Source organism: Hesperophylax consimilis, chromosome 22 (assembly GCF_061612785.1).
Source record: "Hesperophylax consimilis isolate HC1 chromosome 22, BYU_Hcon_1.0, whole genome shotgun sequence".
Lineage (NCBI taxonomy): Eukaryota > Metazoa > Arthropoda > Insecta > Trichoptera > Limnephilidae > Hesperophylax > Hesperophylax consimilis.
In genome coordinates, this window is record NC_142857.1 from 23,161,720 (window position 1) to 23,189,557 (window position 27,838).

Here is a 27,838-nt window from a genome sequence, read left to right on the forward strand (position 1 = left end):
ACGAGTATTCGAATGCAAAGTTGTGTCAAATTTTCAAAGCAATCCGTGAAGAACTTTCTTAGATTTAAGACTTTGAACAAACGAACACTTACATTATTATTTATATAGATTTATGTATTTTCAGAGGAGACCGATATATGTGAAAGAGCATATAAGCTGATACGATGCGCTATGGAACAACTGCTAAAGGAATAAACATTTTTTTGAAAATGAACACTGAAAGACCTCCCTAAACCTCGACAAAATGGCAGAGAACGCGGGATTATTTAAATATCATTGGTTATTTTCATTTTTAAAATGTATGTAAATATTTAAAAATCTTAGATTAGTAGGATATCAAAAATTATATTTTCATATTCTCAGTAAAGAATTTTACAATCTTCGTCTTTCTCTTTTCTATCCTCTTCCTCACGATCATGTGTCCGGGGGGTAAAGTGCACTAACTTCGGGAGGTGATTCTACATGATGGTAGAAGTAAAAAAGTTAAATAACTTTTTTCGAAATTCCAAATTTTTTTTCCCATACTAAAATATTTTCCAAAGAATATTTATTTTCCCATACGAACAATTCTACTTTTTTTACTAAAAAACTAACTTAAAACGTTATAATTTCGAAACAAATATTTGTTTTTTCCACTTTTAAAATCATGTATTGGGTTTTCCAATAAGAGGTGTTATTTTGAATAGCCCGCTATTTCGGTAGATGTTACTTTTAAAGCTGTCATTTTTTAACATTTGACAAGTAGAAACTACGCCATTAATAAAAATGGAACGATACACGCTTCAACAACGCATTGAAATTATTAAAATTCATTTGAGTGAATCAAATGCAAATCATCTGGAGTGATGAGGCCCATTTCCATAATATATATATACAATATATATAAAATATATATAATATATATACTTTTATATAATAATATATATATAATATATATAATATATATACATTTATATAAAGACAAATGTACTTGGTTAATTAATACGCCGGTTACGACCTTCAACGTAACTCCCTCGTATTTAGTTGTAATTAAATCCCACCAAACGTTGTGTGATTTTTTTGCTTTATGGTATCGAGTTTTTAATTACTTTGTTTGGTAACCCCTAGTTCTCTTTAGGACAGGGATGAAGTCAGAGATGTTAATTTCAAAGTTAACGAATCGAAGTTGGATCAATATACCTAAAACCCCCGTTTTCTCCATACTGTCTACCTCCCTTAATCTGATCTCCTTAGAAGTTCACCTAAGCCGTCCTCCCGACCTGTCATAAAACCTTAATACACAAAACGGAAGTCAAGTGCTCTCCGGGGCCCTCTGGCTTGCCGTCCTCTCCTACTAGATGGGGTAAACATGAGACTAATTTCAAGCGTGTTAGTACGATTCAGTTGTTGCATATATGACGAACTCGGAATATTACTTTGCTTAGCAAGATCTGGCTCCTACCTCCTGCAAGACGTGAAAATGATCCGTATCGATCTGGGTTTTGCATGATCATTCGACCCAATCTCCTAGTTGGTGCCTCAGTCACCGTGTTCTAGTCGACCATTCCTGTGGCCGTCACATACTACGTCCAGATCTCAACAGAGTCCTCACGCTCCCAGATCCCAACTCCTCCGAGAATTACGTCTACTTAGAACGAACCGGTTTCGTTCTATATGCAAAAATATACTTGCGGTTTTTGTGGAAAGCAGTTTCCTAGGCTGGTTCCCATCCTCTGAGAGGACGTGTATGCAGCCGTAGTGTATCATCCCGATAGTTACCAGACCCTATACATTTCCCCTGCAGACAGTACATATAAAGAAATATATATAAACTTACTTTGTTTTGTTTTTTATAATCTGCAATGTACTATTTATACAGTACATCCCAGACCAAGCATCGCCGAGAAGGAGTTGTGAATTCCAACCAGTTCGCCTGATATATACATACTAATATACACGCCAATAGTTTACAATATACATAATATATTACGATTTTTTTTGTTTGATGATTTTATTTATAGAGATCACCAACTCAGATATGACCTTTAGCCATGTCCCCAGACTCCACCTCTCTCCTGTCTGCCGCCCTGTTTATTCAATTTTTCCCTCAGGCACCACCTGATCTTGGGATCCTCCCGTTAAATGGCTTTAGCTATGTTCGTAGACTTTCAATTGCAGCTCAAAATTTACTTCAATTTCCTCAGACACTGGCTGATTTTGGGATCCTCCCGTTGAATGACTTTAGCTATGTACGTATCCTCGAAGCAAGTCTTTATTACCCAAGGTGCCATTCATTCAGCCGCCGTATTTTTTTTCGAAACCAACCCCGCATTCCAGACTCAGCTGTTCCTAGTGTCCCAGTTAATCTTCAAGGCCGTTTGCCCTTTCAGACCCTAATAAATCAACCTGCCCTCAGCACAACTCGAGTCAATGCCCTGTCTATTTTAAAGCCGGTTTGAAATGAATATTTTTTTTCTTCCTTTGTATTATCGTGTTACAAAAGTCGGCTCGGCCGACCCACTTATTTGAATTATCTCCACGATAAATAGGTACTTTACCTACAATGGACTCTAATGACAGATTCCGATTACGGTCCTAGTCCATGTAATAATTGATAATTGTTTTGTCATGGAATAAATGATATTTATGTTATCAACTTATGTTTTAGTTAATTCGTGAGAAATAGTTTGGATGCAGGTGAATTCTCTAGTTTATGTTTCGTATATATTTTTGTCAATTGATATCTGTATCTGTTTTTTCTCCTTAATAAAAAAAAAAAAAAAAAAAAAAAAAACTCATGCATTTATTCATATATACGCATACATATGTCATTTGATAATACGTAACATAATTACGGTCCCAACTGGCGCCTTCCAAATAACTGCAGGATTAGTAGCCTCCATCCTTGGCCTGCAAATCTATTATAACTGTGCAAATTACTTACCTGAGCCCCCCTCCTCTAATCCACCGGGATAATCGACGGCAAAACAACCTGTTCTTTTGTTTCCGTCCACCTATCAATAATTCCTCTATCAGATTGTAAATGCCTAGCTTAAACGCGCACCCTGATTATCTCCCTGAATTTAGTTCTTTAATCTCAGTATTTTTTTTTGTTCTTACTATTTGTTATAACGAGGTATGGTTATTATTTATCGCACGTTAATGGAGTACGCGATTTAAATTTCCCTTTTCATACCAGTATTAAAAGTATTATTATTATTTCTATCATTTTTCTAGTTTAAATTCGTAAGTTGACATGAACACTGAATCTGAATAATTCTCCGAAGTCCGAAATTCTCTGGATCCGATATTAATTATTTTATCTTTAATTATTATTGTTATCATTTTTTTCTAGTTTAAATTCGTAAGTTGACATGAACACTGAATCTAAATAATTCTCCGAAGTCCGAAATTCTCTGGATCCGATATTAATTATTTTATCTTTAATTATTATTGTTATCATTTTTTCTAGTTTAAATTCGTAAGTTGACATGAACACTGAATCTGAATAATTCTCCGAAGTTCGAAATTCTCTGGATCCGATATTAATTATTTTATCTTTAATTATTGTTGTTATCATTTTTTCTAGTTTAAATTCCTCGCAACGAAAGATCGCGTTAATCTCGAATTATAGCCGTTTCCCCTCTTCCAACACTTCGTATTAACAACTCGGTTTATAACGCGACACCGTAGTGTCGTTTCTAATCCCTTTCTTTTTTCACTGAATTTAAACTAATTAAAATTTTCAACCTTAATTTATTATTACGCCAAATACTGTGTTTAACTATTTCTTTGAAATTCTAAAATTCTCTAAGGTCCGATATTAATATTATTTTTTCCAAACACTGAATCTAACTGTATGTCTTTGACTAGGGAATCTTCCTAAGTCCACAAATAAATACCAATCAGCGCGACGTGTTTGAACGGTCCCCGGCGAGTTTCAACTCTCTCAAAAATTCACGAAAAGACTCCGAGTTTTTTCTAAATTCAGCCCTTTTATAGTTCTGTTTCCTTATAAATCACGTCAAATAATGCTATTCTAACCTTTATCGACTCGTATGTTCTTTTCTATTTAGTCCAAATTCGCATCATGCTAATTAGGCCATTCTGATCATTTCAAGAAGGTTAACACCCTGGCATTCGTTTCATGTGACAGAATGATCAAGCGTGGACTGGGAAGCGGTTCCGAATTCCCATACGGCGTTTTCTATATAACGCTCTAGTGCGAGCTGTCCTTTTGAAGTGTGAATTCCGGGCCTTTTATTTTTAAATGCTATCGTGTCCGCACAATTTATTTAATGGCCGTCGTTTATGATGTGATACGCTTTGTTTTTAACGCTTTCACGAGCTTAACTTTGATCTTCTTCACTTTGCCTCCGACAATTTAAACGGTGTACACGTCCGTTTCCCCCTCTACCTTCCAAACCAATTACTTCCGACAATTCAAACGGTGTACACGTCCGTTCCCCTCCCTACCTTCCAAATCAATCACTCCCGACAATCATCCCCATTCCATTGTATGTTAAATCTCCCGCGTACGATCGTCTCCTACTTCTAACATTTAGTTCTCTTCCCTTACAAACGGTCTAATATAGCTATTCCATTTTTTTTTCCCCCGATTATTTCTATTTAAGGCTTCCATCGATACTTGCTTTAGTTGAGACGTCCCAGTTTACATCATGTCGTTTATGTTTTTGTTCCCCGTTCTAGATCGCATCGGTTTGATATCCTGTCTATTCTTTTGGTCAGTTTTTTCCCAAGAATTATTACTGGATTTTCGCAACCCCTCTCTGTAATTTTGGGTGTTACCTCGGGTAGTACCTCCACACGCCCATCTTCTGTCTTTATCTCCCAACTCATTTCGCATCAATCAGAGGCCTTAAGCCCCTGTCAAAACAAACCCGAATGTACTCTCTCATAATTTCCCCACTAATTGTTTATACATTAATTTTAATGTGTTTTCGTCTCCATAAGACGCGGGTTAATTTTATTACGTCGTTGAATTGTTATTAGTGCCTTGATGGCCCAAAACCATGTCCGTATTTTTTTCCAAAATCAGCGCTTTCAAGTGTCTGAAACGCCAACCTTTTTTCTCTTGGTATCCCTTTCGCAACTACCTTCGCGCCATCATTCTCCTGTAAACTCAACGCTGTTTCTTTGCAGTCCCACGTCATGCTTACGATAGAAGTTCAATGTTTGCTTTTTTCCACTTTTCTTACGTAATTTGTCTGTTTTTCCCTTATTTCTGTTGTTTTCTTTTAAGTGACGCGTATAACTGCCCTCTCCCCCAATGATTTCCACTTCCGGTATGTCTTAACGTAGGATTCTACCAATTTCTCTCAGTCCTCTGTTCGTTCGCGTTATGTTTCTTACCTTTCTTGAAACACGTCCCCCTCGTTTGTCGATGGTTTACGATCCCGTTTGTCACTCCCTTGCATTCCAATCCCATGACGTCACCGCACCACCCCACTAACAAGGTTCCCGTTTTTTTCTGTAATAAATCGAGATAGCCCCTCCCTGTCCAAAGTCCATTCCTTTGTCTGTTTAGGTAATCCACGCCCACTTGCCGCCTCGCATCTTTTGGACCCTCTTGATTGGTGGGAGATTAAATCGAGGCCTACGATTGGTCCACCTCTCTACCTCACAGAGACATCTGCCTTCAACCCTGTAAAGCTTTATCCACCCATCCATTTGATTGTAATTACTTATTTCTCGACTCTGACGCTAGAGGCCTCCGTCTGTATTATCTCAGTAAAAGTGCATCATATCACAACCTTCACAACATCTTTCATTCCGTGCCTCCTCACCTGATCACCAAACAACTATACAATGTAATATGAGCACAATAAAAAATCTTTTTCAGGTTATATTGATTCCTTGAACACCAGTGGCAGTTTTCCTGACGAGACAGAGAGGACTCCCATGGTAAGTCACCTTTCACTTCTTCTCCTTTTAAAACCTACATTTCCAACCTTCATAAATGTTTACTGGTTTGTAAAAGCTAGTGCTGTTTCCGCATAAGCTACAAATTATATATTAAAAAAACATAATTTTTATTGACAGTGGAATTGAGAGATTGAGGGGAAGATACTAAAATAACATTAGATAAGATCAACAACTGGTCATTTGAATACTCGCTTGTACCTAGATTGCATGCAGTTCATCCGCATGGAGTATAGTTACAAGAAGGATATAATAACTTACCTCAATTTTAATAATAGTTAATCTTAGTATAACACTATTCTTCTATATGGGTATTCTACGTGGGACTTCTTCATGGTTACTGTTTCACTAAATTATTATATCATTTGTTTGTAAAAGCCCATTAGAATAATGTAAATAAAACAATTTTAACAAAATTATAAAAGATAAATAAATAAAGACAGAAAACAACGTAATTAAAGTTAGAAAAATACAAGATTTTTCAACACGTAGCAGGGGTAGATAATTCGTAATTCTTGATACAATAGTTGACCAAAAAAATAATTTATCAACATTCATCTATAATACATAATACATTTAAACACAAAAGATCGCAGGAGCTCGACAAATACACAAAGGTTTATTTTACATATGACATCTATGCGATGATTCCTCTCTCCTTCCATATTTATATGTAGGTCTCTTTAATACGAGAAACGAGAGAGAGAGAGTGCTCAAACAATCTAAACCCGAAAAATATCACACTCAAAAGTACATCCTTGAGATGATATATTGATCTTGATGGAAACCTGAGAGAAACTTAGGGAAAAGTTGTGGGAAACCTGATTAAAAGTTAGAGGGAACCCGCAGTCGATCCCTGTGGGATCCCGCAGATCTATTTATTTTCTTGCATATACCAACCGTTTTCTGGAAATCTGCTGAATGACAGCACTGCTACCAATTGAGCACCTATATATGTATGTACGTGTGTGTTACAGTGCTTCATCTGCTGCGTGCTGAACAAGATGGACGTGATGAACATGGATGGTCTGTTCAACCAGCTCACGGCAGAGAAATTCTTTGAGCTGCAGTTCAAGGAGAATAACGTCTCTGATGTTATTGCGACCTGTATTGCAGACAGAAGTACGTACTCCATTTATCTTATTTAAATTTACAGACAACCAACACAGCTGGTCGATTTCAATAAGTCTAACATACATTAGATTTCTGATAAAATAAACAATCTAACAATACCTTTAACCACAAACAAAAATGCAATTACCTCTGACGTTGATCATTCTGTAATCATAAACAATTTAACGGGATATTTAATAACCAATCCAATATACTGTATCTCATTTTATCAGATAACGAAGACATACCAATAACTCTTCTTTCATTTAAATCCATAATTTGAGTAGTTATTTGTAAAACCTTTAGGTTCTCTAGCCATTCAAAAAAATTAATATCCTTGGCATTCGTCAAAACTACATAAAAATGTTACTATCCTCGTACACCAAAACCTCATGGTCCCGAGGAGCAACACGGCAAAGTATCTAAAGACGTATACATATCTATGGGTCTACCACAGTGAAATCGATAAATTTACAATGTCGGATCGATTGGCGTAACTACCGATAATTTTATATCCATCCACAAAGCCCTACATCAATTTTATATTGACAAATTAAAGTCGGTAGACAAAAGCCGCTGCTTTTGGCGAGGCATTTGATTTGATGGTTGTCGGATAAGCTGTCAATATGCACGACTTTTTGGATAATGTCGTTTGTTTTCCAACATTACTGGCTAATTCATAAATTGAGGTGAACTAACTAAGCCCTTAAGTTGAAAAAAATCGTATACACGATCCATGGACGATCGAAACGCGATCAATTGATTCCGAAATGGTTCCTGGGGCGGCGGTACCTATAACCGCTAATATTATTAACTAGCTGTAACCCGCCAACCGTTGCTATGGCTCAGTTTGTCTGTGCAGATAGAGAAACAATAATTCGTGTTGCTTTTAAGTCCATTCTCAAGTCTTAGAAAAGGTACAAAATAAATTTCTTCGGTACATCAATTTTAAAATGAATATTTCCATAGAATTTATAAATTACAATAACTTACGTACTGAAACCAGACTTCTCAAACTATCGGATAGAAGAGTTCTACCTGATATATTATTTTTATTCAAAATTATCAAATCTCTCATTGACAGCCCTGAATTATTAGAATTAATTTATATGAATGTACCTGCCAGACAAACTCGAAGCAAAGACACTTTTAAATGTAACAATAACCTCAATACTAACTACTCTATGTATTCACCAATTCCAAGAATTCATCACCTTGCAAACAAATACTGTAAACTTATTGATTTGATTTACTTTACCATGTTATTTTCTAATTACCTTATGAGTAAATTATATTTAGCTATTTTATCCATGTACATGTTACACTTAAATACATATACTGTCAACTTACTATGTAAAAGCCCGATAGGGCGTTAATAAATAATAAAAAAATAAAAATCAGATGGCGCTGTATACAAAAAAATAAAGTTTGTCGAAAAGATGGCGCTGTTTTAACTTGTCACAGGTGACATATATATGATATAGGTATATAAAAACTCACGAGTATTCGAATGCAAAGTTGTGTCAAATTTTCAAAGCAATCCGTGAAGAACTTTCTTAGATTTAAGACTTTGAACAAACGAACATTTACATTATTATTTATATAGATTTATGTATTTTCAGAGGAGACCGATATATGTGAAAGAGCATATAAGCTGATACGATGCGCTATGGAACAACTGCTAAAGGAATAAACATTTTTTTGAAAATGAACACTGAAAGACCTCCCTAAACCTCGAAAAAATGGCAGAGAACGCGGGATTATTTAAATATCATTAGTTATTTTCATTTTTAAAATGTATGTAAATATTTAAAAATCTTAGATTAGTAGGATATCAAAAATTATATTTTCATATTCTCAGTAAAGAATTTTACAATCTTCGTCTTTCTCTTTTCTATCCTCTTCCTCACGATCATGTGTCCGGGGGTAAAGTGCACTAACTTCGGGAGGTGATTCTACATGATGGTAGAAGTAAAAAAGTTAAATAACTTTTTTCGAAATTCCAAATTTTTTTTCCCATACTAAAATATTTTCCAAAGAATATTTATTTTCCCATACGAACAATTCAACTTTTTTTAAATTAAAAACTACCTTAAAACGTTGTAATTTCGAAACAAATATTTGTTTTTTCCACTTTTAAAATCATGTATTGGGTTTTCCAATAAGAGGTGTTATTTTGAATAGCCCGCTATTTCGGTAGATGTTACTTTTGAAGCTGTCATTTTTTAACATTTGACAAGTAGAAACTACGCCATTAATAAAAATGGAACGATACACGCTTCAACAACGCATTGAAATTATTAAAATTCACTTGAGTGAATCAAATGCAAATCATCTTGAGTGATGAGGCCCATTTCCACCTCGGTGGCTTCGTCAACAAGCAAAATTGTCGCATCTGGGGCTCGGAAAACCCAAGAGTTATTGTTGAAAAGCCTCTTTATCCTCAACGTGTGACTGTTTGGTGCGGTTTATGGTCCGGCGGAGTCATTGGACCTTACTTTTTTGAAAATGAGGCGGGAGCAACAGTTACGGTGAATGGATTGCGCTATCGAGAGGTGATTAATGATTTTTTATGGTCGGAATTGGATGATGTTGATCTGAAAAACGTTGCCTTTCAACAAGACGGCGCTACGTGCCACACAAGCAACGAAACCATTGATCTTTTACGATTGAATATCAAAATAACACCTCTTATTGGAAAACCCTGTAGAATCACCCCCCGAAGTTAGGGAACTTTACGCTTATGCCTAGCTCCTCACTAATCTCTTTCTAAAAGCATGTTTCGGCTGTCGATGGCAATATTATTTATTCATGTGTGCAATATTATTTATTCATGCGTGCAATATTATTTATTCATGTGTGCAATATTATTTATTCATGCGTGCAATATTATTTACTCATGTGTGCAATATTATTTATTCATGTGTGCAATATTATTTATTCATGCGTGCAATATTATTTATTCATGTGTGCAATATTATTTATTCATGTGTGCAATATTATGTATTCATGTGTGCAATATTATTTATTCATGCGTGCAATATTATTTATTCATAGGTGCAAAATAATTTATTCATGTGTGCAATATTATTTATTCATGTGTGCAATATTATTTATTCATGTGTGCAATATTATTCATTCATGTGTGCAATATTATTTATTCATGTGTGCAATATTATTTATTCATGTGTGCAATATTATTTATTCATGTGTGCAATATGATTTATTCATGTGTGCAATATGATTTATTCATGTGTGCAATTTGAACATTCAATGAACTCAACTTTGCTTTGCATTAAAGTATAGTTTTTTTTAAAATTGGAACTGGAGTGAAGAATAATTCAGACAATCAATAAAGTAGATAACTACATATATTAAGAATTTTTAAATTATTTAATAATTCAGTTTGGGAGGCGGGTATGGGTACCGCCGCCCCGGGAACCATTTATTGGATAACCAAAACACCTCTGCTATAGGTCACCCCAAGTGGTTCGCTACGTTTGGTGACTTAGCAGAGGTGTCCGGGTTCATAGTTCATATGGTGAGGTTTGTTGAGGCCTTGGCGGTCGATGCGTTTGCCCACCTACTTTGAGACGGATCGAATCGGGAGAGACTGGTTGACCCTTTGACCTCACCAGCCGGACTCTCTCGACCCATCGCCTTGCACCGTAGTAGGAGGATGGATTCATACATTCGTCACTGCTGGATTCCTACAACCCCTTATACCTTTTTTCTCCCCAAAACTTCCTCCCTCCACACAGCATCCCCAGATATTACATAGGCTCTGAGGATTTTTTCGTCAGGGCCTCTTGTGTGGAGCTAATGTAATTTTTTTTTTATTTCTTTTGTTTAAATTTTTGACAGATTTCCTGTTTTTTAAGTTTACCAACGGTGTTCAGTAAATTTATGATCGTCTATCTAATTTGTCAACAACAAATAATTATAGACATCAACACAGGCTTGTCCTAGTGAAGTTAAAAATTCTTACGTAAAATAGATTTAATGTAAAGAAACAATACATAATCGAGGTTTTATAAAAACCTTACAATACGTATACTTTTTCGAAAGGCACCATTCATACGAAATATTATAGCTTCATCGATCTTACAATTGTAATATCCCGTGATTTTTCACGGGTCTGCGCTAGTATTTTATATTATATATGTTGAAGTTCACAACTTGTCATTCTGTAATTTTGTATAAATTACCAAGGTTTGTTTTCTTTGAAACTGGTTTGCAATTAAAGTTTTTTTTCTTGATCGCAATTTTGTACCTCAGAAAAGGTCGATTGTCTACTTAAAAAAAAAATTGTTATAAATAATCTGTGTTTGAACAGTAGAAATGAATAGGTACATTATTAGTTTAGGTGTGTGGAATGTCTTGAGTCAGCTTCTTTATGAGTACAAAATGACAACACGTCTGTTTGTTGAAGAGCCCATGTATTAACTCTCTGTGTTCAAGTGAGAGAGTGACGTCAAATAGCCACAACATAAGGTTTAATGAAAAGGTAGAAATTAAATAAAAGGTATCAATTTGAAAACACAATTTAATTACACAATTTAAAATTAATAATTAAAATACAAGCTTTGGTTTCACACTTTAAATACACAACACACAAATCTTAATATAATTTAAACTTAAAAATAAACACTGTTACTAAAATTTCTATTGAAAAATATATCCTATGACTGATTTTCTCAGAAGAAAATTATTAACTTTTTTTAAATAACTCTACCTCACATATTGGTAGTATATATTTGTGTTGGCTGTCAATTCTGGCCGCTAAAGGCGTTGGTGTAGCATGGCATCCAAATGTATGAAAGAAAACCAACCCGTACAACTCACACCGCCAGGAGGCGGTAGTGCCATCAGAATGTATGGGAAAGGTCATAAGTAAGGTATTGTAACTAGTCTACAGTTTTGATCTAACATACATAATAATTTATTTTCCTCGTCTTTTTTCATTAATCTACGGGCATATTTGTTGCTTACCGGTTTCGCGTATACATTTGTTTCAATGGGGCTGTTTAGTTGATAACTTACTGCCCTGACAAAACTTTGGTACAAGGCGAAACCGGTTCTCGATAAAATTGGCTTTAGATTATTTAGAATGGGTTATTTCACAGAATTTGAACAATTCATCAAATTTAAACATTAATTTTCGGGTTCTGTGAAAGTCCTATTCAAGTTCTGTTATTATATTATTATAGGCTAGCTGCTTGACAAAACTGAAATAATAACAGAACTTGATCAAATCTTTCACAGAACTCAATTTGAAGAATTTAGTGTTGTTGTCCTTAGTGTTCTTTAAAGAATGACAAATATTCCCGGGTTACGAATAACCTGGCAATATTTTAACTTTTCTTACTCCCATCGTGGGGAGGATTGGACCCGCAACATCTAGGTGCGAGTTATGGACGAATTTCATAATAATAAGGTTGTTCTTCGCTTTAATCACTAGAAAAAATGGTTTAATTAACATATATATAGTAACAATGTTGTCTCATTTAAACCTAAAACTTTTACAAAATAGTTTGTAATGATTGCCCATGTCACTAAGCCCATTACAAAGGTTTTTGCAAATTTTGTAAAATAGTCTTTTAAAACAATTTTGTGTCCATTTTTGTACAGTATGACAGTTGGGACGAACGCCATCTTGTTTGTCTATGCGGGTCATGGATGGACGGCATCTTTATCGTCTTAATTGTCAATAATCTATCGATTTCCAATGTAATTGTCTATGGTGCACTGTCAACTGTCAGATTTAGCCAAAAATTTGTGTGAGGCCGTTTAAAATTGAGCCGATGATGCTGAGAATAAAAATTTAGAGGTTTTAAATTAAAAATCATAGATTTAAACACTGCATGCAAAGGGTTAATGGATGGGATTGTAAAAATATGAAAAACGTTAGATTAAACGACAGAAAAGCATTTATTGTGAATTTTGATCAGAGGTTCCCAATTTTTTCTCCCACTGCAATAGTTTTAACAAAATTCCAAAGCTTTATTTATAACAGTATTAGGGGCTTATTTTTAGTGCATTTAAATATGAGCCATAAAGGAGATAGGGAATGGAGGTCTGGGGGTTCGAATTCCAGCGTGCGCAAGTAAAATTAATTTGAATTATTTAAAAAATTACTAATTAAAAATCATATAGTGTATTTGCGGAACGTTTCAGAGTGGAAGATACTCTTAGTATCGCCCTGATGCACGACATCCATTCAGAATTGAAATGTGGCTTGGAATAGTTTTGGCTGTGTTGGTAACCAGATCTGAATACCCAGGTAATACCCCCACCTTAATCTTCCCAATCTCCTTCCCTTAACCACTACCTTCAGCCTCACAGCATAGCCAATTTGGGATGCCACAGTCTCACTGGCTCCAGACGGGACCCGTTGGGACTCTTATGCGGTTTTACATTTAAAAAGGGATTCATATTATATGATTACTACCAAAGTATTTTTCCTACTGTAAGAATGTATTTGATAACCGCGTGTCATGATGCCTATCTTTTACTGGCAGATTTTCTTGAGTTTATTTAGTATACTTTAAGTTTAAAAATTCTAAATTTTCTTCTAAATAATTTTAACAAAATATTCTATTTTAAATCTTTCTGTTTTGGTAGAATAAATTTATAAATACAAAACAAAATTCAAAATGATTTATTGAATCAAAAAAAAATATTTTCCGTTCACGAGATTGGGAAACTCTGCTTTAGATACAATTTGTTTCTTACGTAATATCAATATAAAAAATAATGCTTTTCAATTAATGACAAAGGGCCTTACCAATAAAAGTGTTGTAATTTTATACAACTGATAAACAATCAATAATTAATGTAGAATATAAGGTAGATACTTGTTTATCAGTTGTTTAATATTAAAACACGTTTATTTTTAAGTGGGAAAATGAAGCACATGGCTATGATTGATTAGAATTACGTTCTGAATACATTACTTTTACAATGAAAACAAAATGTTTGTTAAATGAATGAAGCACATGCTTAATTGTTCACAATTAAGTGTTTATATAAGATTCAATAATATGATAAATTGTTATTTATGCATCACGTAGTGAATAAGTTTCTACAATTATGCATCACGTGGTGAATAAGTTTCTACGTTTATGCACCACGTGGTGAATAAGTTACTAAAATTATACACCACGCGGTGAATAAGTGTCTACAATTATGCATCACGTAGTGAATAGGTTTCCACAATTAAAATGAAAGTAAAATGATTGAAATTAAATAGAGTTATATCATCATAGAATGATTTTTAACATTTATATTAATCATCAGCGTTCTTTGCAATTAAAAGAAAAGCCACGTGTTTAAATAAGCCAAAATCACAAATGGATAATCTGAGCCATTTTGAATTTGTGATATTTGACCAGTCACCGTTTGAAGATTTGTTTTTAAAATGTAATCGCCTTCCAAGCATAACGATCACGTTGTTATGCTTTTCAACCGATCAAATTTGATTAAATATGGAAACGATATTTTACAAACGGGGACCGTTCAAATTTCAAAAATCCAATTTGAGATGATTGTTAATTACCCGAACCTAGTATTTACATGATCATAAAAAATTAATGATTTTTTTCACAATTAATCATACAGTTATCCATATTTCTAAAATTATAATTATTACTAAAACGAATGCCAAATTTTCAAGCTGCTGTTAGAAGCCCCTCGGAATAATTGCGTCATCACTTACTCTGGGTTTTTGTTACCGTTGGTGTTAATGTTATTGTTGTTGCTGCCGCCATTTGGGATTTTGCATTTGTACATGGTGTTCAACTTGCGAACGTCTCCTGGACTGAGTCCCTCCCTCTGACCGATGGTAGCTCCAGATTGCTGTTAAAAAAATTAACACGATAATTCTCTCTTAATGCATAACTAATATATACACAGAGAAGACAAACACCAAGGAGTTGTGATCAAGTCATCCAAATGAACAAATACTCAATTAGAAGAATCAAATGAGCCAAATGAGCAATTGTTCTTATGACACAATTTGTAAAAGAAACAAAATTGGCACTAAATGGCGAAAAAATTTTGAGATATCTTTTGACCTACGTTAGAAATTGGATAATTCATAATTAAAATGAACCATTCACTCGAAAATCTAATGGGACGTGAGACCATTATAATATTATGTAGGACTCAAAGACTGCAATTGGCTGAAAATTTTGAAAAAATTTCAGATGACGGGACATCAAAAAATGATATCGGCGGGTGCCCAATGGTTGTGACCCAGAGGCAGATCGATGAAGAGGTGAATAGACTGTGTGGAAGAGGATTGGAGTATGATGGGAATGATTGACGACTGAATAAGGAACCACAGATGGTGGAGAGCATTGACGGAGTACTCTAATTACCACCCTGAGATGTACTGTGCAATACATATTGTACAGATCATGATAATAATGGACAGGACTAACTTCACCCTAAATTTTGCCCAACTTTCAAGCATTTTAAGAATAAGATATAATTTTGTGAAAGTTGGCGGAATCATGGTTTGGTTATACAAACTCTTTAAATTGATAAGTAATTTGGTATTGACAAAACCAATAATTGTTGTAAAAGGTGCCGACCAAGGTCCCAATGAGAACATTCAAAGGGGTTATAAATTTTCTCAATTTCTCAAGAATGGAGCTGTGTCCACTTTTCGAGGGTTCTTAATAAAATAGATTTTTCATAAATAATAAAAAATGTCTTCTTTTGTTTTTGGATGGTCAGTGTCCAAATGACCTTGAGGACAAGCCGCCACAGATTGGTCCACTGATCGAAAGAAGATGAATACATACCTTTGGCACAATGGTGGGATTATTGTTGAGAGAGAAGGCGTACGCCCCATAGTGCATCACGCTTCCGTAATCGTACTGGACTCCAAACCCATCGGTGGACTGGTCGTTCACCTTCTTGAAGTTGTATTCCTCTCCTGTAAAAGAAAAACATATGGAACTAGAACATGTTTCTTATTAACATACAGAGAATTCGCCAGTTTACATAAGACCTTCCGATTTTTTAATGAATTTTCGCAAGTGGAAGAAAGAATTATGATTTTTGAAGATGTCAGGAAAAACTGAGCTATCTTTGGACACACACGGGTGTATTTCTTCCGTAGGTTTTAATATGAAACTAGCACAGACACGTAGCAAATCACTGGATATTATATGTTATAGTAAAAATGCAGTAATTCTGGTACTAACTACCAAATGTATTGCTCATTGCCCAGAATAAGTACTAATGGAATGAAATAATGTTGCCGAGTCAGTGAACTGTTATAGAGGAAGTTGAGTTATGTATAATATTGACTATTTCTACGTAAAAGCCACTAAAAAGGAGGTTAATAAATAAATATAGCTTTCTAGAAAACGGAAAAATGCAAGTGTGACCTTGAAAAATGAGGAAATCTGACTTTACTTTTCAAGATTACGTCTAAAAAATTTAATCAATAGAAATAAATATCAAATCTGAATTAAAATAATTTTTTGGTACAAAGATATTGTATTATAGGTAGCTTTTCTGAATTTTTGAAACATTTTGAAAAAGACAATTAAAATAATTTTCGGTAAAATAATTATATTACCTAGGTGGGTACTTTCACTTGTCTAAAATCTTGACATAATCGGTTGCAATTTTGAAAATTATATTTAATTACAAAACTAATCCGAGAGAATTCAACAGGAGTTACAATCACTCAGACAGACAAGACAGACCGACAACAGAAATTAGAGAAAGAGCTCATATTTGACGAAAAGCGGTTTAAGTCAGAATGTTAAGTCAGTAAGAAATAAACCAGTAATCAAAAATGTGAAGTATGATTCAAGAGTTTATATATTTATAGTTTATATGGGTCCTCTCAAACCCACCTTCATTCAATTTAATGACGGCACTTTCGTCAGATCTGTTTAAAAATAAAGCTCTCAGCGGCAGGAGCATATGATCACTCACCTGGCTTGATGTTCTGCAGGTTGATGCGAACGAAGTTGTCCCGCTCCACCCTGCTCTGCTCGTGCAGGAAGCCCAGCGCGTGCATCAGCTCGTGCACCGGCACGCCCACCTTAGACACGCAGCCCGGGCGTTGCAGGTTCACGTCTTGCTTGCCGCCTGAAGCAGGAAACAAACATATTCAATATGGGCTAAACTATACAAGAGATTTGTGACAGAGAGACGGAAGACAGTCAAGCGAGTGCATCAGCTCGTGCAGCTTGGTTAATCATCCCGGGCGATGCAGATTCACACGCTGCTTGCCGCCTGCACATGTTCAATATCGGCTAATCCTTACAGGTGATTTGTAGCGGAGAGACGGGTGACCTTTTAATGATTATTGTATATACGAGCGTAATTAATTTGAAGAGCTTCAATGCAACTACATTAAATTATTATATTCATTGTATTTTTAACATTACGTAGGCACAGTAACAATGGTAATTCATACATTACCAGTGTACCATTACAAGTTGATACCATAATAACGAATCTCATTATGCAAGTAGGACAGTCGTCTTCCTTGGCCGCAAGGAATAGCCATTAACGATGAATAATAGTCCTGGGCATCGATATATTGTTTTTAGTCGATGGTTCTAGAGTCCTAGATAAATAAATTATAATATCATTGTGAACAACACACTGTCATCTGAGAGCCGTTTGGCCTCCCAGATGTTTGCAGAGGGAAGTGTGCAAGGGTTCATTGATTTGGTGGGCCACAGAGTGAATCCTTCGGGAAACGCAAGAATACTCTCGTCCAGGATGATTCAAGTGCTATATTATTAACACGAATATTCAGTTTGATTTTTCGTATTACTATTTTATGTCTCATGTTTTTTATACACGGTACCCAGAAACTCAAGCGGAAACTGATGAACCTACATCGAGTCGATTTCGTGGTGACTTTTTTAATTTGAACTTTCGGTTTTGAGTAAATCGAGCCCGAAGTTGGAAATTTTGAGGTCAATTTAAAAGAAAACGGTAACTATGGGGTTAATAACAGCTTTTTACCCAACCCCAAAAGTTTTTTTTAACCTTTTAGCTGTTGAAAAACTGAGAAAAAAGAAAAAAAACGAAAAAAAAGATTTTTTTGGTTCTACATGCAATAGTTGTAGATTCACCTGTTTCCCGCTTGCACTACGAGTTTCCTGATACCGTGTATACGTTATTTCTTCATGTTTCTAATAACCTTATGTCTTTTAGAATCTTAATCTTTTTATTGTATCTATCATTTTTAATATGTATAGCAGATAGAGTATTGTACGCACTGCTCTGTTCCGCTGGCCTAGCACAGTGGTCAAGAGGACTGAGAAGAGGAAAATTGTGTGTTAAAAGTTTACCAGTTCTTCCTACGCTTGACCAACAGCCAGTCTTCTTGTTGCCGATGGTAAGATAGTCAGCCTCTCCCTTCCAAGGTGTGAACCTGATGCAGGTCTGTCGGTGGTAATCGGCGATGGCTCTCATTATGTTGTCGCGTTCTTCGGAAGCTGAAAAAATAAATAAAGCCGAGGGTAGAATATGAAAAAAATAACTACATATATTGACACAATTTTTTTTCCAAAAAAAATTTAGACTGATTTTTTTTTCAAATTTGACAAAATAATTTCCACCTTTGGACTCGATTAACACAATAACGAAAACTCAAATCAAAAAAAGTTATACAACAAACTCGACTTCAAATATGGTTAGATTCACTGGTTTTCCGTTGGTACCACTAGTTTCCGGATACCGTGTATAAGAAGTAATTGGTTGTACATAGCGGTTGTTGACAAGATATTCTACTACTATTGTAAGTGAATGTTTCATTTACTAGCCATATTATTCTATAAATTTTGGCAAATTGTATAATTTATTTAATGCATAAATTTATAAAGATCGTTCGGAGTTCGTATTTCTCATTTACATCAAATCCATTTACTTTATTGGTGACCCCATCGTCCGTGACATCGGGTTCAACTATAATTGAATAATAATTTATCAACGTTTGTTTTTTTCATAAAGTTTAGTGAGATTGAGAGGAGTCAAATATCTAACTTGATCATTTTATCTCTCAATTACAACTTAAACATTCCAAAATTTAAGACAAAGAAAAAACCCCATAGCCTCCTGTTTATAATGTTAAAAATAGCTGTTAATATCTGGAATAAGTTCAAATTGGGCTGAACAAGTTTAAATATAAGTAAATGTGGTTATTTAATCATTAAGAAAAAAATAGCTACTCTCAAACGAAAAATTGAATCAGAAAAAGATTCGAACCCAAGACCTTCCCAGGGTCTACCACTGAGTTAATTCGACCATATCCCTTTCGATCATATTTGACTGTATCATACTTCGACTAATAACTACCAACATTATCTTAATTTTCTTGACGTATATTTTGTGCAAGATTCCCGAACTGAATGCTATCTAGATAGTGTCTTTGATAAATATATCCATTTTTAATTTAATGTGCGACATATATTGAGTTTTGTTAAACCTTGTAATTGTAATATTTAACCATTGAAGACAATATTAGAGAATTTCAAATGAAAATTTGAAACAGAAAAATTAGAAAAAGATCGTAAATGGGAAATTACAATTAGAGGTTATTCCTTAAAATAAAAATAGTAAATATGGTAAACTAAACGAAAGTAAGGTTAAGCAAAGCTAAATAAGGGTGTGTAAAAGTAACATACAGTATCCCCCCTCGATGACGTAAGGCACAATGCCCCTGGGCCAGCGCGTAGACTCTGCCTTCAGCCCATTTCGGGAAGTTGTTGGAGGAAATAGGATATCTCCCTCTGCGTATTCTCCCATCTCATCTGGATTGGACCTCGAAGATGGATGCCATTCCTCCAGTCTGTTGCCTGGAAACCGTACAAATAAAGGTAATAACATTAACCCTTCAGGTCTCGGAAGGACATAACTAGCCACAAACACCATATTCCATTATGGCCACTGAAGGACAGATCTGACCTGGGCGTCAATACATTACAAAAGTATTTTTATTTTTTTTTCTATAATGAGTATATATGTGATATGTTGGTAATTGAAAAGATAAATAATTATTCTTCACAGTATGTATAAAATATTTATACATTATTACATGGATAACATTTTAAAAAAATGTCAAAGTGCATGATTACGAATTTCGGCATTTTTTTCATGGACAAAAAATAAGTAAGTTAAAAAAAATATTAATATTTTTTTACTGTACAAACGATATAGAAATGAAGAGACAGTTTTATTACTTATTAACTACACAAAAGTAATATGTTTTATAAATATCGAATTATTTCAAAATTATGGACGTTTCGAATCAAAATGTCCTGGTAAGTTTTTTTGTTAACATTTTCATGTTCGATATTTTATTGTTTAAAAAGATCAATGTTTTTTTTTAAATGCAAATATTTGAAAGATAATTAAATAGAGTTTCTAAAATAGAATTTTTCTTAGCGAAAACTTCGAAAATACGTAATATCTGTCGGGAGCATTAAGAAATACAAAAAAAATTCACCATGTCGCTGGGACTTGTTAGTAAAAATATTAAAAAACCTGAAGGGTAATAATACTGTTAATTGTATTATAGACAGCCCTGATTTACATAGTCTAAATACCTTCCAAATGTCAACTAGAAATACTCGATCAAAAATTATTTTTAATTGCAACAAAAGGACTGAATCATTAATGATACTAGCTTGTACACGGAGAAAAATGAGATTTATTTAATAAAATAAAATACTTTTTTGTTTTAAAACCACGATATTTATTAATTTAAGAACCGACCGGTTTCGCTTTACTTAAGCATCATCAGGGTACAAATTAATATACCGTATTAATTTGTACCCTGATGATGCTTAAGTAAAGCGAAACCGGTCGGTTCTTAAATTAATAAATATCGTGGTTTTAAAACAAAAAAGTATTTTATTTTATTAAATATGTCAAACCACAAAGTGATTGCTTTCTACAATAATATGAGATTTATTTAAATTATCTTCAAATATTTTTAGTCATCCTATTAAAACAGGACTGCAAACCACTTCCTGATTCGTAATAATATCAATCTGCGTTGGTCTTATAATAAATATATCATGACGAAATGCAAATATGTAATAATTTACTAATAGTTTATCAGGAGACGGCCTGCAATCCAATTTATAACCGGCCTACCAATAATTTGAAGAGATTTTTTTGAATAAATTATCAGTACTTATTTTTCTGCGTGTAGTGTTAAGAGGAAGCTACAAGCCAAAAATGTTTATATTCTTTGTATACCTTATATTGTGGGTAATAGGCATTAAAATCGCTTGACAAACGTAGTCTAGAAACGTTCGATTTCAAGCACAAAACTGGTTTTTATTTATTTTGTAAATAATTTTATAAGACAGCAAAAAAGTTAATCAAGTGAAACTGTCACAGATAATCTTAGCTATAATACTGTATTTTTTAAAGTTGTTAGCTTTATGCGTTCATACATTTCTATTGAAAAAATATTTTTTTAGTAGTTTACATTTATATTTTTTATTGAGTTATTTATTTTTTTATTTGTATTCTACTCAAACGAAACGATAGGAAAACCTTTAATTTATCTAGAGCATATCTTTTGGTTTTCATAATGTACACCAATTCTTTATAAAGATTAATCAAAATAGTGTAATATCATTAAGCTTCGCCTTAAAAGTTAATTAGCTTTTATCATCACAAATAACATAAACAAAGCTATTTCTAAGGTAGGCACATCTTTCAATCTAAAAAACTGAGTTTCTATTGCCACCGTCTGAATCCAAATGATTTAATGCAATTCAATTAAAACGGAGCACGTTCTTCGATTTCACAAATATTCCCACAATCAAAAACATTTCGTATTTCCGAGGTAGATAATGCGGCCGTATCGCCTTTTACGGCGAGAACATGTCCTTAGCGAAGGAATGTTAAATATATAGCCAATAACATTGCTAATTTATTGTTGAACAACTTCTAAAATGGTGTAGCAATTTGCAATAATAAATATTTGTCACTAAAAAAAATCTAACAAATTTATGATTTGAATGCAAAGAAAACCATAGAACCACATAATCCTTAGAATAATTGTGATTTATTACGATTAGAAAGAAAACTGATGTCGCAAATTTATATAAGATATTTCGACACATAGGCCCCAGATAGGCCAATATAATTCTAAATCTGCTTAAGGCGATGCACTACGTCGTGTAATATTTTAAATTGAGCCGCTATCAATAACAACCCTTACGTAGATGGCGATAAGGTTTAAATTCCCGCTTAACACCTTCCGCCTGTTTTGATTTATGCAAGAAAAAAACATGGCCAAAAAGTGCCTTTTATTTTATTTTGTGGATGTTCAGGGATAAATATTTAATTTTTTTTCAATCATTTTATAAATAACTTAATTTGCCACATTATACAATAAAATCATAACCGAAAATGGGTTCGTAAGTAGGAGATTTTGAACTTTAAAGCAGTTTTCATAGGCCTTTACATAATTTTTTTCTGGGCTTATAAATAGACTTATCTAAAAAATACTCGATTATTTCAAAGGCCAAGACGTATTCTAGTCGCAGTATTTAATTAAAGCACCTGAAACATTTCTAGGTGACCAAATTATCAAACCAAAAACACATGATTTTGCATTACTACGTATGGCATCGCCTTAAAAAATGTGTTTTAATAAAAAAAAGTTACATCTTTTACAGAAAATACGTTTTACTATATTAATTATTTCACGTAATGTGAAACCGAGCAAGAGTCCCAACTGCTCCCAACCGTCTGGTGCCAGTGAGACTATGGCATCCCAGATTGAAGTATGGTGTGAGGTAAAGGTAGGGGGGGAAGGAGATAAGTAAGAGGAAGGTTGGGAAGTACCTGGCTATTCAGATCTGGTCATCAAACACGCTAAAACCATTTCAAGCAACTTTTCAATTTTGAATGGTGGTCTTACACCAGGGCGATACTGAGAGTATCTTTCACTCTAGAACGTGCCATAATTATGCTATATGTTATTTTAAATTCGAACCCGCGACTTCAAGCTTGCTAGTCGAGAGCTTTACCCCTCGTCCACGGAGGCCGTCAATATATAAGATGTACCACCATGATAAAGCTAGGCTTGTGTTATTATTTGTTCGGCAAGTGTATAATATCGATATTTGAAAATGTTTCCACATTTTCACCCAAAGTAAGGGAAATTTTACCTCACTTCTGGCTCACAGGCGCATGCCTCATAGCATACCACTATCGGTTTATCAATAAATTAATGTTTAAGCTCGTTGCAATAATAATAATCTGCATAAGTAAAATTTATAATAAAAGTTCGTTATCACTTCGAAAATAGAACTAAAATTCGTGTAAAATTTTATGTGCAAAACCGTGAAAATATTATATACTAGCGCAGACCCGTGAACATAATATTATATATTAGCGTAGACCTGTGAAAATATTCTATACAACTGCCGACCCGTGAAAATATTATCTACTAGAGCAGACCCGTGAAGTTATTATATACAACTCCAGACCCGTGAAGATATTATATACTAGCGCAGACCCGTGAAAAAATATATATTAGCGCAGACCCGTTAACACATTATAAACTAGCGCAGACCCGTGAAAATATTATATACTAGCGCAGACCCGTGAAAAAATATATATTAGCGCAGACCCGTGAAGATATTATAAACCAGCGCAGACCCGTGAAAATATTATATACTAGCGCAGACCCGTGAAAAATCACTGGATTTTATAATTTCTTGTAAGAATTGTGAAGCTGAAGAAAGTATTTAAAATGAAATATTTGCCTTTCAAAAAAAAATAGTATTGTCAATCTTAGAAATAAACATTTCAAATCAACAGTGTAATTATACTTGAAAACCTCGAATTCTGTCAAAAAATTTAACAAAAGAAATACACATTTAAAAAATTGTATTATTAATAAAATAAAATAAAATAATTTTCAGAATCGACAGGAACTTAATTTATCGGTTGTCTGAATTATTCTTCAAACAATCAGTTCCCATTTTGAAAACGATACTTAAATTTAAAGCATTGTGTACAATATTTTTTTTAAGCACATTTTAGTTAAAAATTTTAAAATGTGACACACGGAATTTATGTTGTAGTTATAAGATTATTGTTGTCTCACTCACCAGAAGATAGCGAAGGTACTCCGAAGATTTTGTCTCCTAGATAGGAGAGATCCAATAATCCAGAATCCACCTCGTCCAAGGTATTAAAGTCCACATTAGGGAACGGGAGGGGGATAGGAAAAACCGTACCCACAAATCCCATCAAGAGAAAAACTATCACTGCTGCCATCTCTCGGCAAAACGCGAAACAACTTTCTCGAATAAACGTAAACAAAACTTCAACAGCGAAACAGAACAATTTAAAATCCCAAATAATTCACGTAAGATTGTTGAATATTGTAAAGGATATCGTTGTTTTGCCGGAGTTTCGATTCCTTGACGTTTCTTCTATCTAGTTCCGTGTAGAATGATGCATTTTGCAGTTGGGGGACGTGTTTTTATACTACTGCAAAGCGCCCAAGTACATACGTAGTATATTTCTTGGTATCTCGCCTCCAATTCTTCAATGCCGATTACAAGTCTGCGAAATTACCAGTATCTTGTCGGCAAATTACCAAATAGACCCCGGCTTATCGCCCGTTTTTAATTCGGTACAGAACGGGAAAGAACAATAGAAAAGCGTTTTATCAGGAAAAGCTATAAAACCTGGCATTTTGATTGACGTGTTAATTAATTAGTTTTATTATTTAACAATAGTTGACATGTTTTTGGTAGTGTTTTCCGCTGACCCCATTAAGTTAATTACTACGAAAAACCCGCAATTTAATAGTCTGATGATAGTCATTTTGAAAAAGTAATAAATTATAATTTCCTAAAACGTGAAATTGCGACAGCTGATGTATTTACTCCAATGATAGTATAAGTACAAAATTTATCAAACACTCAATTATGTAAATAATAAAAAGGAACAACATTGGTGGTAAATAGATAGCGAAAGAGTTGAGATATCTTTTGATCTAAGTTAGAAATGGATCATAGTTAGGGTCAATCCCACATCCCGTAATCCCGAATTCCCCCAATTCTGCAATATTTGATCCCGCGTACTTGCGGGATTTGTGGGATTACGATACAGTAAAAAATACTAAATTTACATCAAATACATGCTGTTTTAATTCGCACGTGATACGCCAGCGCCATAATGCCCAGAAGTCAGTACCTACGACCTTTTTACGACCTTATGATATTATTATACCTACGATATTATTTATCAAAATCTTAAAATAATTATTACGTTATCTTTTCAACATTTAAACAACTTTTCAACATTACTATTACAAAAAATATTGATCTCAAAGGACTGCAGAGAGTCCTGTCGTGGCAGTTGTAATTCTATATTTTTTTAGATCTTTTTATTGAAGTATTCATAAAATACTTATTGTGTTAAGAAAAATCTTCAAACGACTTAATAAGTTACCTTTTCAATGTTTTTTAAATAATTTTAGTATCAGAGATAATTGATACAAAAATAAGAAAATATTTGTTTATGAAATGTGGGCATTATTTCAATTCAATACCCCTTACTAAAAATGCAATAAATCCCGCGAGATTTCTCAATTATATCCGCGTTCCCGCGGAATTTGAAAAAGGTATTGGTGTATGGGGACCATCTTAAGATTTCGTAGGTCCCAAAGACTACTATATACTGGACATTTTGAAAGAACGCCAAAGACAGGACACCTGCAATTTAGACTGTATGTGTGCCCCAGTGGAAGCGAGTTGGATCGAGGAAGAGGTGAAACAAGATTGGAGCAGGACGGAAGAACTGAGGAATGGAGGAAAATGACGAGGAACTGCAGCCAGAGGAACAATAAATTGTGGAGAAGTCTAAAACCTACCCTTGGATGTAAATGATGACGTAGAAAATATCATTTATATTCGAATGCCATTAAAATAAGACTCACATTTTTCTTTTTGTGTCTTATTTCTTATGTTCTTGTTTTAATATGTATTCATAATTTTTATCTTTCCTTGAGAGAAAATAAAAATAAATTTCCTTGAAAGAAACAATTATGTTATTTCTATTTGAATGTGCATAAAGTTTTCATGACAGCAGTTTTCTTTAATGAGTTAAAAATAAATACCACATATTATGATTACCTTATGTAGGGCCCATATAATAGAGAATAACAGTGGAAGTGCCTTCTTCCGAGAAAATTTTATTGGAAACAAATGTACTATTTAACCCAATAGGCCAGCGCTCCGTCTCACTTACACTCGCCTGACAACGTAGATCTCCATACCATTTGAATTTTGTAACCACAGTTTTGTATTGGAAATTTAAGCCTCAATTAGGCTAATATTTTGATCATGAAAACACAGGGACACAAGGGACTTTTTGCGTTATTCTTTTTTTTATGGTAATGCTGCACAAGCGCCTCAACTGCTCACAAAACGTCAGGAACCAGTGAGAATATGGCATCCCCAATTGGGGTATGTTGTGAGGCTTTAGGGGAAGGTGAAAGTACCAGGTTATTCAGACCTAGTCAGCTAAAGTCATTTCAAGCACAGTTTCGATGCCAATTGGTAGTTTTCCACCAGGGCATATGTTATTTTTATGTGATTATATATTTGTTAAATTAATCAAATGAAATTTCCTTGCGTCCACCGGGATTTGAGCCCGCGATCTCTGAATTTGTAGCCATAGATAGTAACCACTCAATCGCGGAGCAGGGCTGTAATTCGTGTTGCCCATTGTAGTCGTTAAAATTGATTAAATGCATACTGTTGTAAAACTGCAACATACCGTTCAAAGGTTCAAACCACCTTTAACTCTTTGGTGTATACTTAATGCATGCCGTTTTAGAATTATCAAGTTCACGGTAATATATTTTATCGAGTTGCATCACCTTTTCTTTCTTTGGCGAATGTCAAATGTCACTTTTTCTTTAACAAAGTGAAAATTCTCGAAAATTGGTTGGAGGTTAGAATTACAGTTTTGTTTTGCTGTTATTATTTTGATTTTCTTAGGTAAGTAGATACAATAATACAATACTTATATGTAATAACTCGTATTTTTCCGGTACACTTATTAGTTTTGAGAAATTTTTTTAGGTTTTTTATTTTTTTTTTCATACGTAAATTGTTCATATTATTTTTTATTAAATACATGGTGTTGTAAACCTGCAACAATTTTTTTTAATCAAATATCATTAAAAAATTACAAAAAAATAAAATTCTTTATATTTCCTTGCATATGCATGTAAATATCTACAAAATATTTTTTTTCCAGAAAAATAAATAAATCATGCATTTAAGGGTTAAATTTGCTTAGCTTCGTAGACGTCCAGTAAGTCGCCTTAGACTCGGGCAAAGTTGGGAGAAACAGTCTGAAAGGTTGAGCGAGGAGAAGTTGGGATTAGAAGGAGGCCGCTGAAGTAGCACAGGACGGGGAAGAAGATGATGAAAGCATAGGAGTAGGCAAGAAGACAATCAATCAATCAAAGAATGACAAAGCCATGTTCTAGGCAAGAAGACGCATGTTTTAATTTGTAATTTTGTTAAAATTTTCAGTTTTCGGTTGAAACCAATTTATCCAAATGACAGTAGACAATCAATGCTGTCAACAACTGCACACAACGTCAAACTAACAAGATGACGTTAATTCTAACGAACAAATTTCGCTTACCAAAGTTTTTACCAAATGTAAATTTAAAATTACTTATTTAAACGTACATAAATAAGTAGTTCTTGAAATTCTATTATCTAGGATCGATTATTAATATGAGAGTATGGAA

At 34.0% G+C, this 27,838-nt stretch overlaps 1 protein-coding gene and 1 long non-coding RNA gene across 2 annotated transcripts; one reads left to right on the forward strand and one right to left on the reverse strand.

The window, feature by feature from the left end:
• Positions 1–6,911: 6,911 nt before the first annotated feature.
• LOC149413268 (uncharacterized) lies at positions 6,912–8,793 on the forward strand. Its single transcript, XR_016304285.1, has 2 exons — positions 6,912–7,044; positions 8,658–8,793. It is a non-coding gene; the product is annotated as an uncharacterized LOC149413268 (long non-coding RNA).
• A 2,837-nt stretch (positions 8,794–11,630) lies between these two features.
• Positions 11,631–24,389, reverse strand: LOC149413269 (hatching enzyme 1.2-like). Its single transcript, XM_089644952.1, has 7 exons — positions 24,165–24,389; positions 19,707–19,877; positions 18,372–18,518; positions 16,996–17,151; positions 15,846–15,979; positions 14,753–14,892; positions 11,631–12,845 (listed from the first exon to the last, which is right to left on the reverse strand). Exons 1-7 carry the CDS (start codon positions 24,331–24,333, stop codon positions 12,800–12,802), a joined length of 963 nt encoding a protein of 320 aa, XP_089501078.1. The 5' UTR covers positions 24,334–24,389; the 3' UTR covers positions 11,631–12,799.
• Between the last annotated feature and the right edge of the window lie 3,449 nt (positions 24,390–27,838).

Excerpts from the sequence above, each read along its gene's own strand:
- LOC149413269 (XM_089644952.1), bottom strand. The coding sequence starts at position 24,333 with ATGGCAGCAGTGATAGTTTTTCTCTTGATGGGATTTGTGGGTACGGTT. Across the intron at positions 15,980-16,995 it reads CCTGCAGAACATCAAGCCAG|GAGAGGAATACAACTTCAAG; the intron begins GTGAGTGATCAT and ends TTTCTTTTACAG. Across the intron at positions 12,846-14,752 it reads AACGGTAACAAAAACCCAGA|CATCATCGGCTCAATTTTAA; the intron begins GTAAGTGATGAC and ends TTTTATTCTCAG.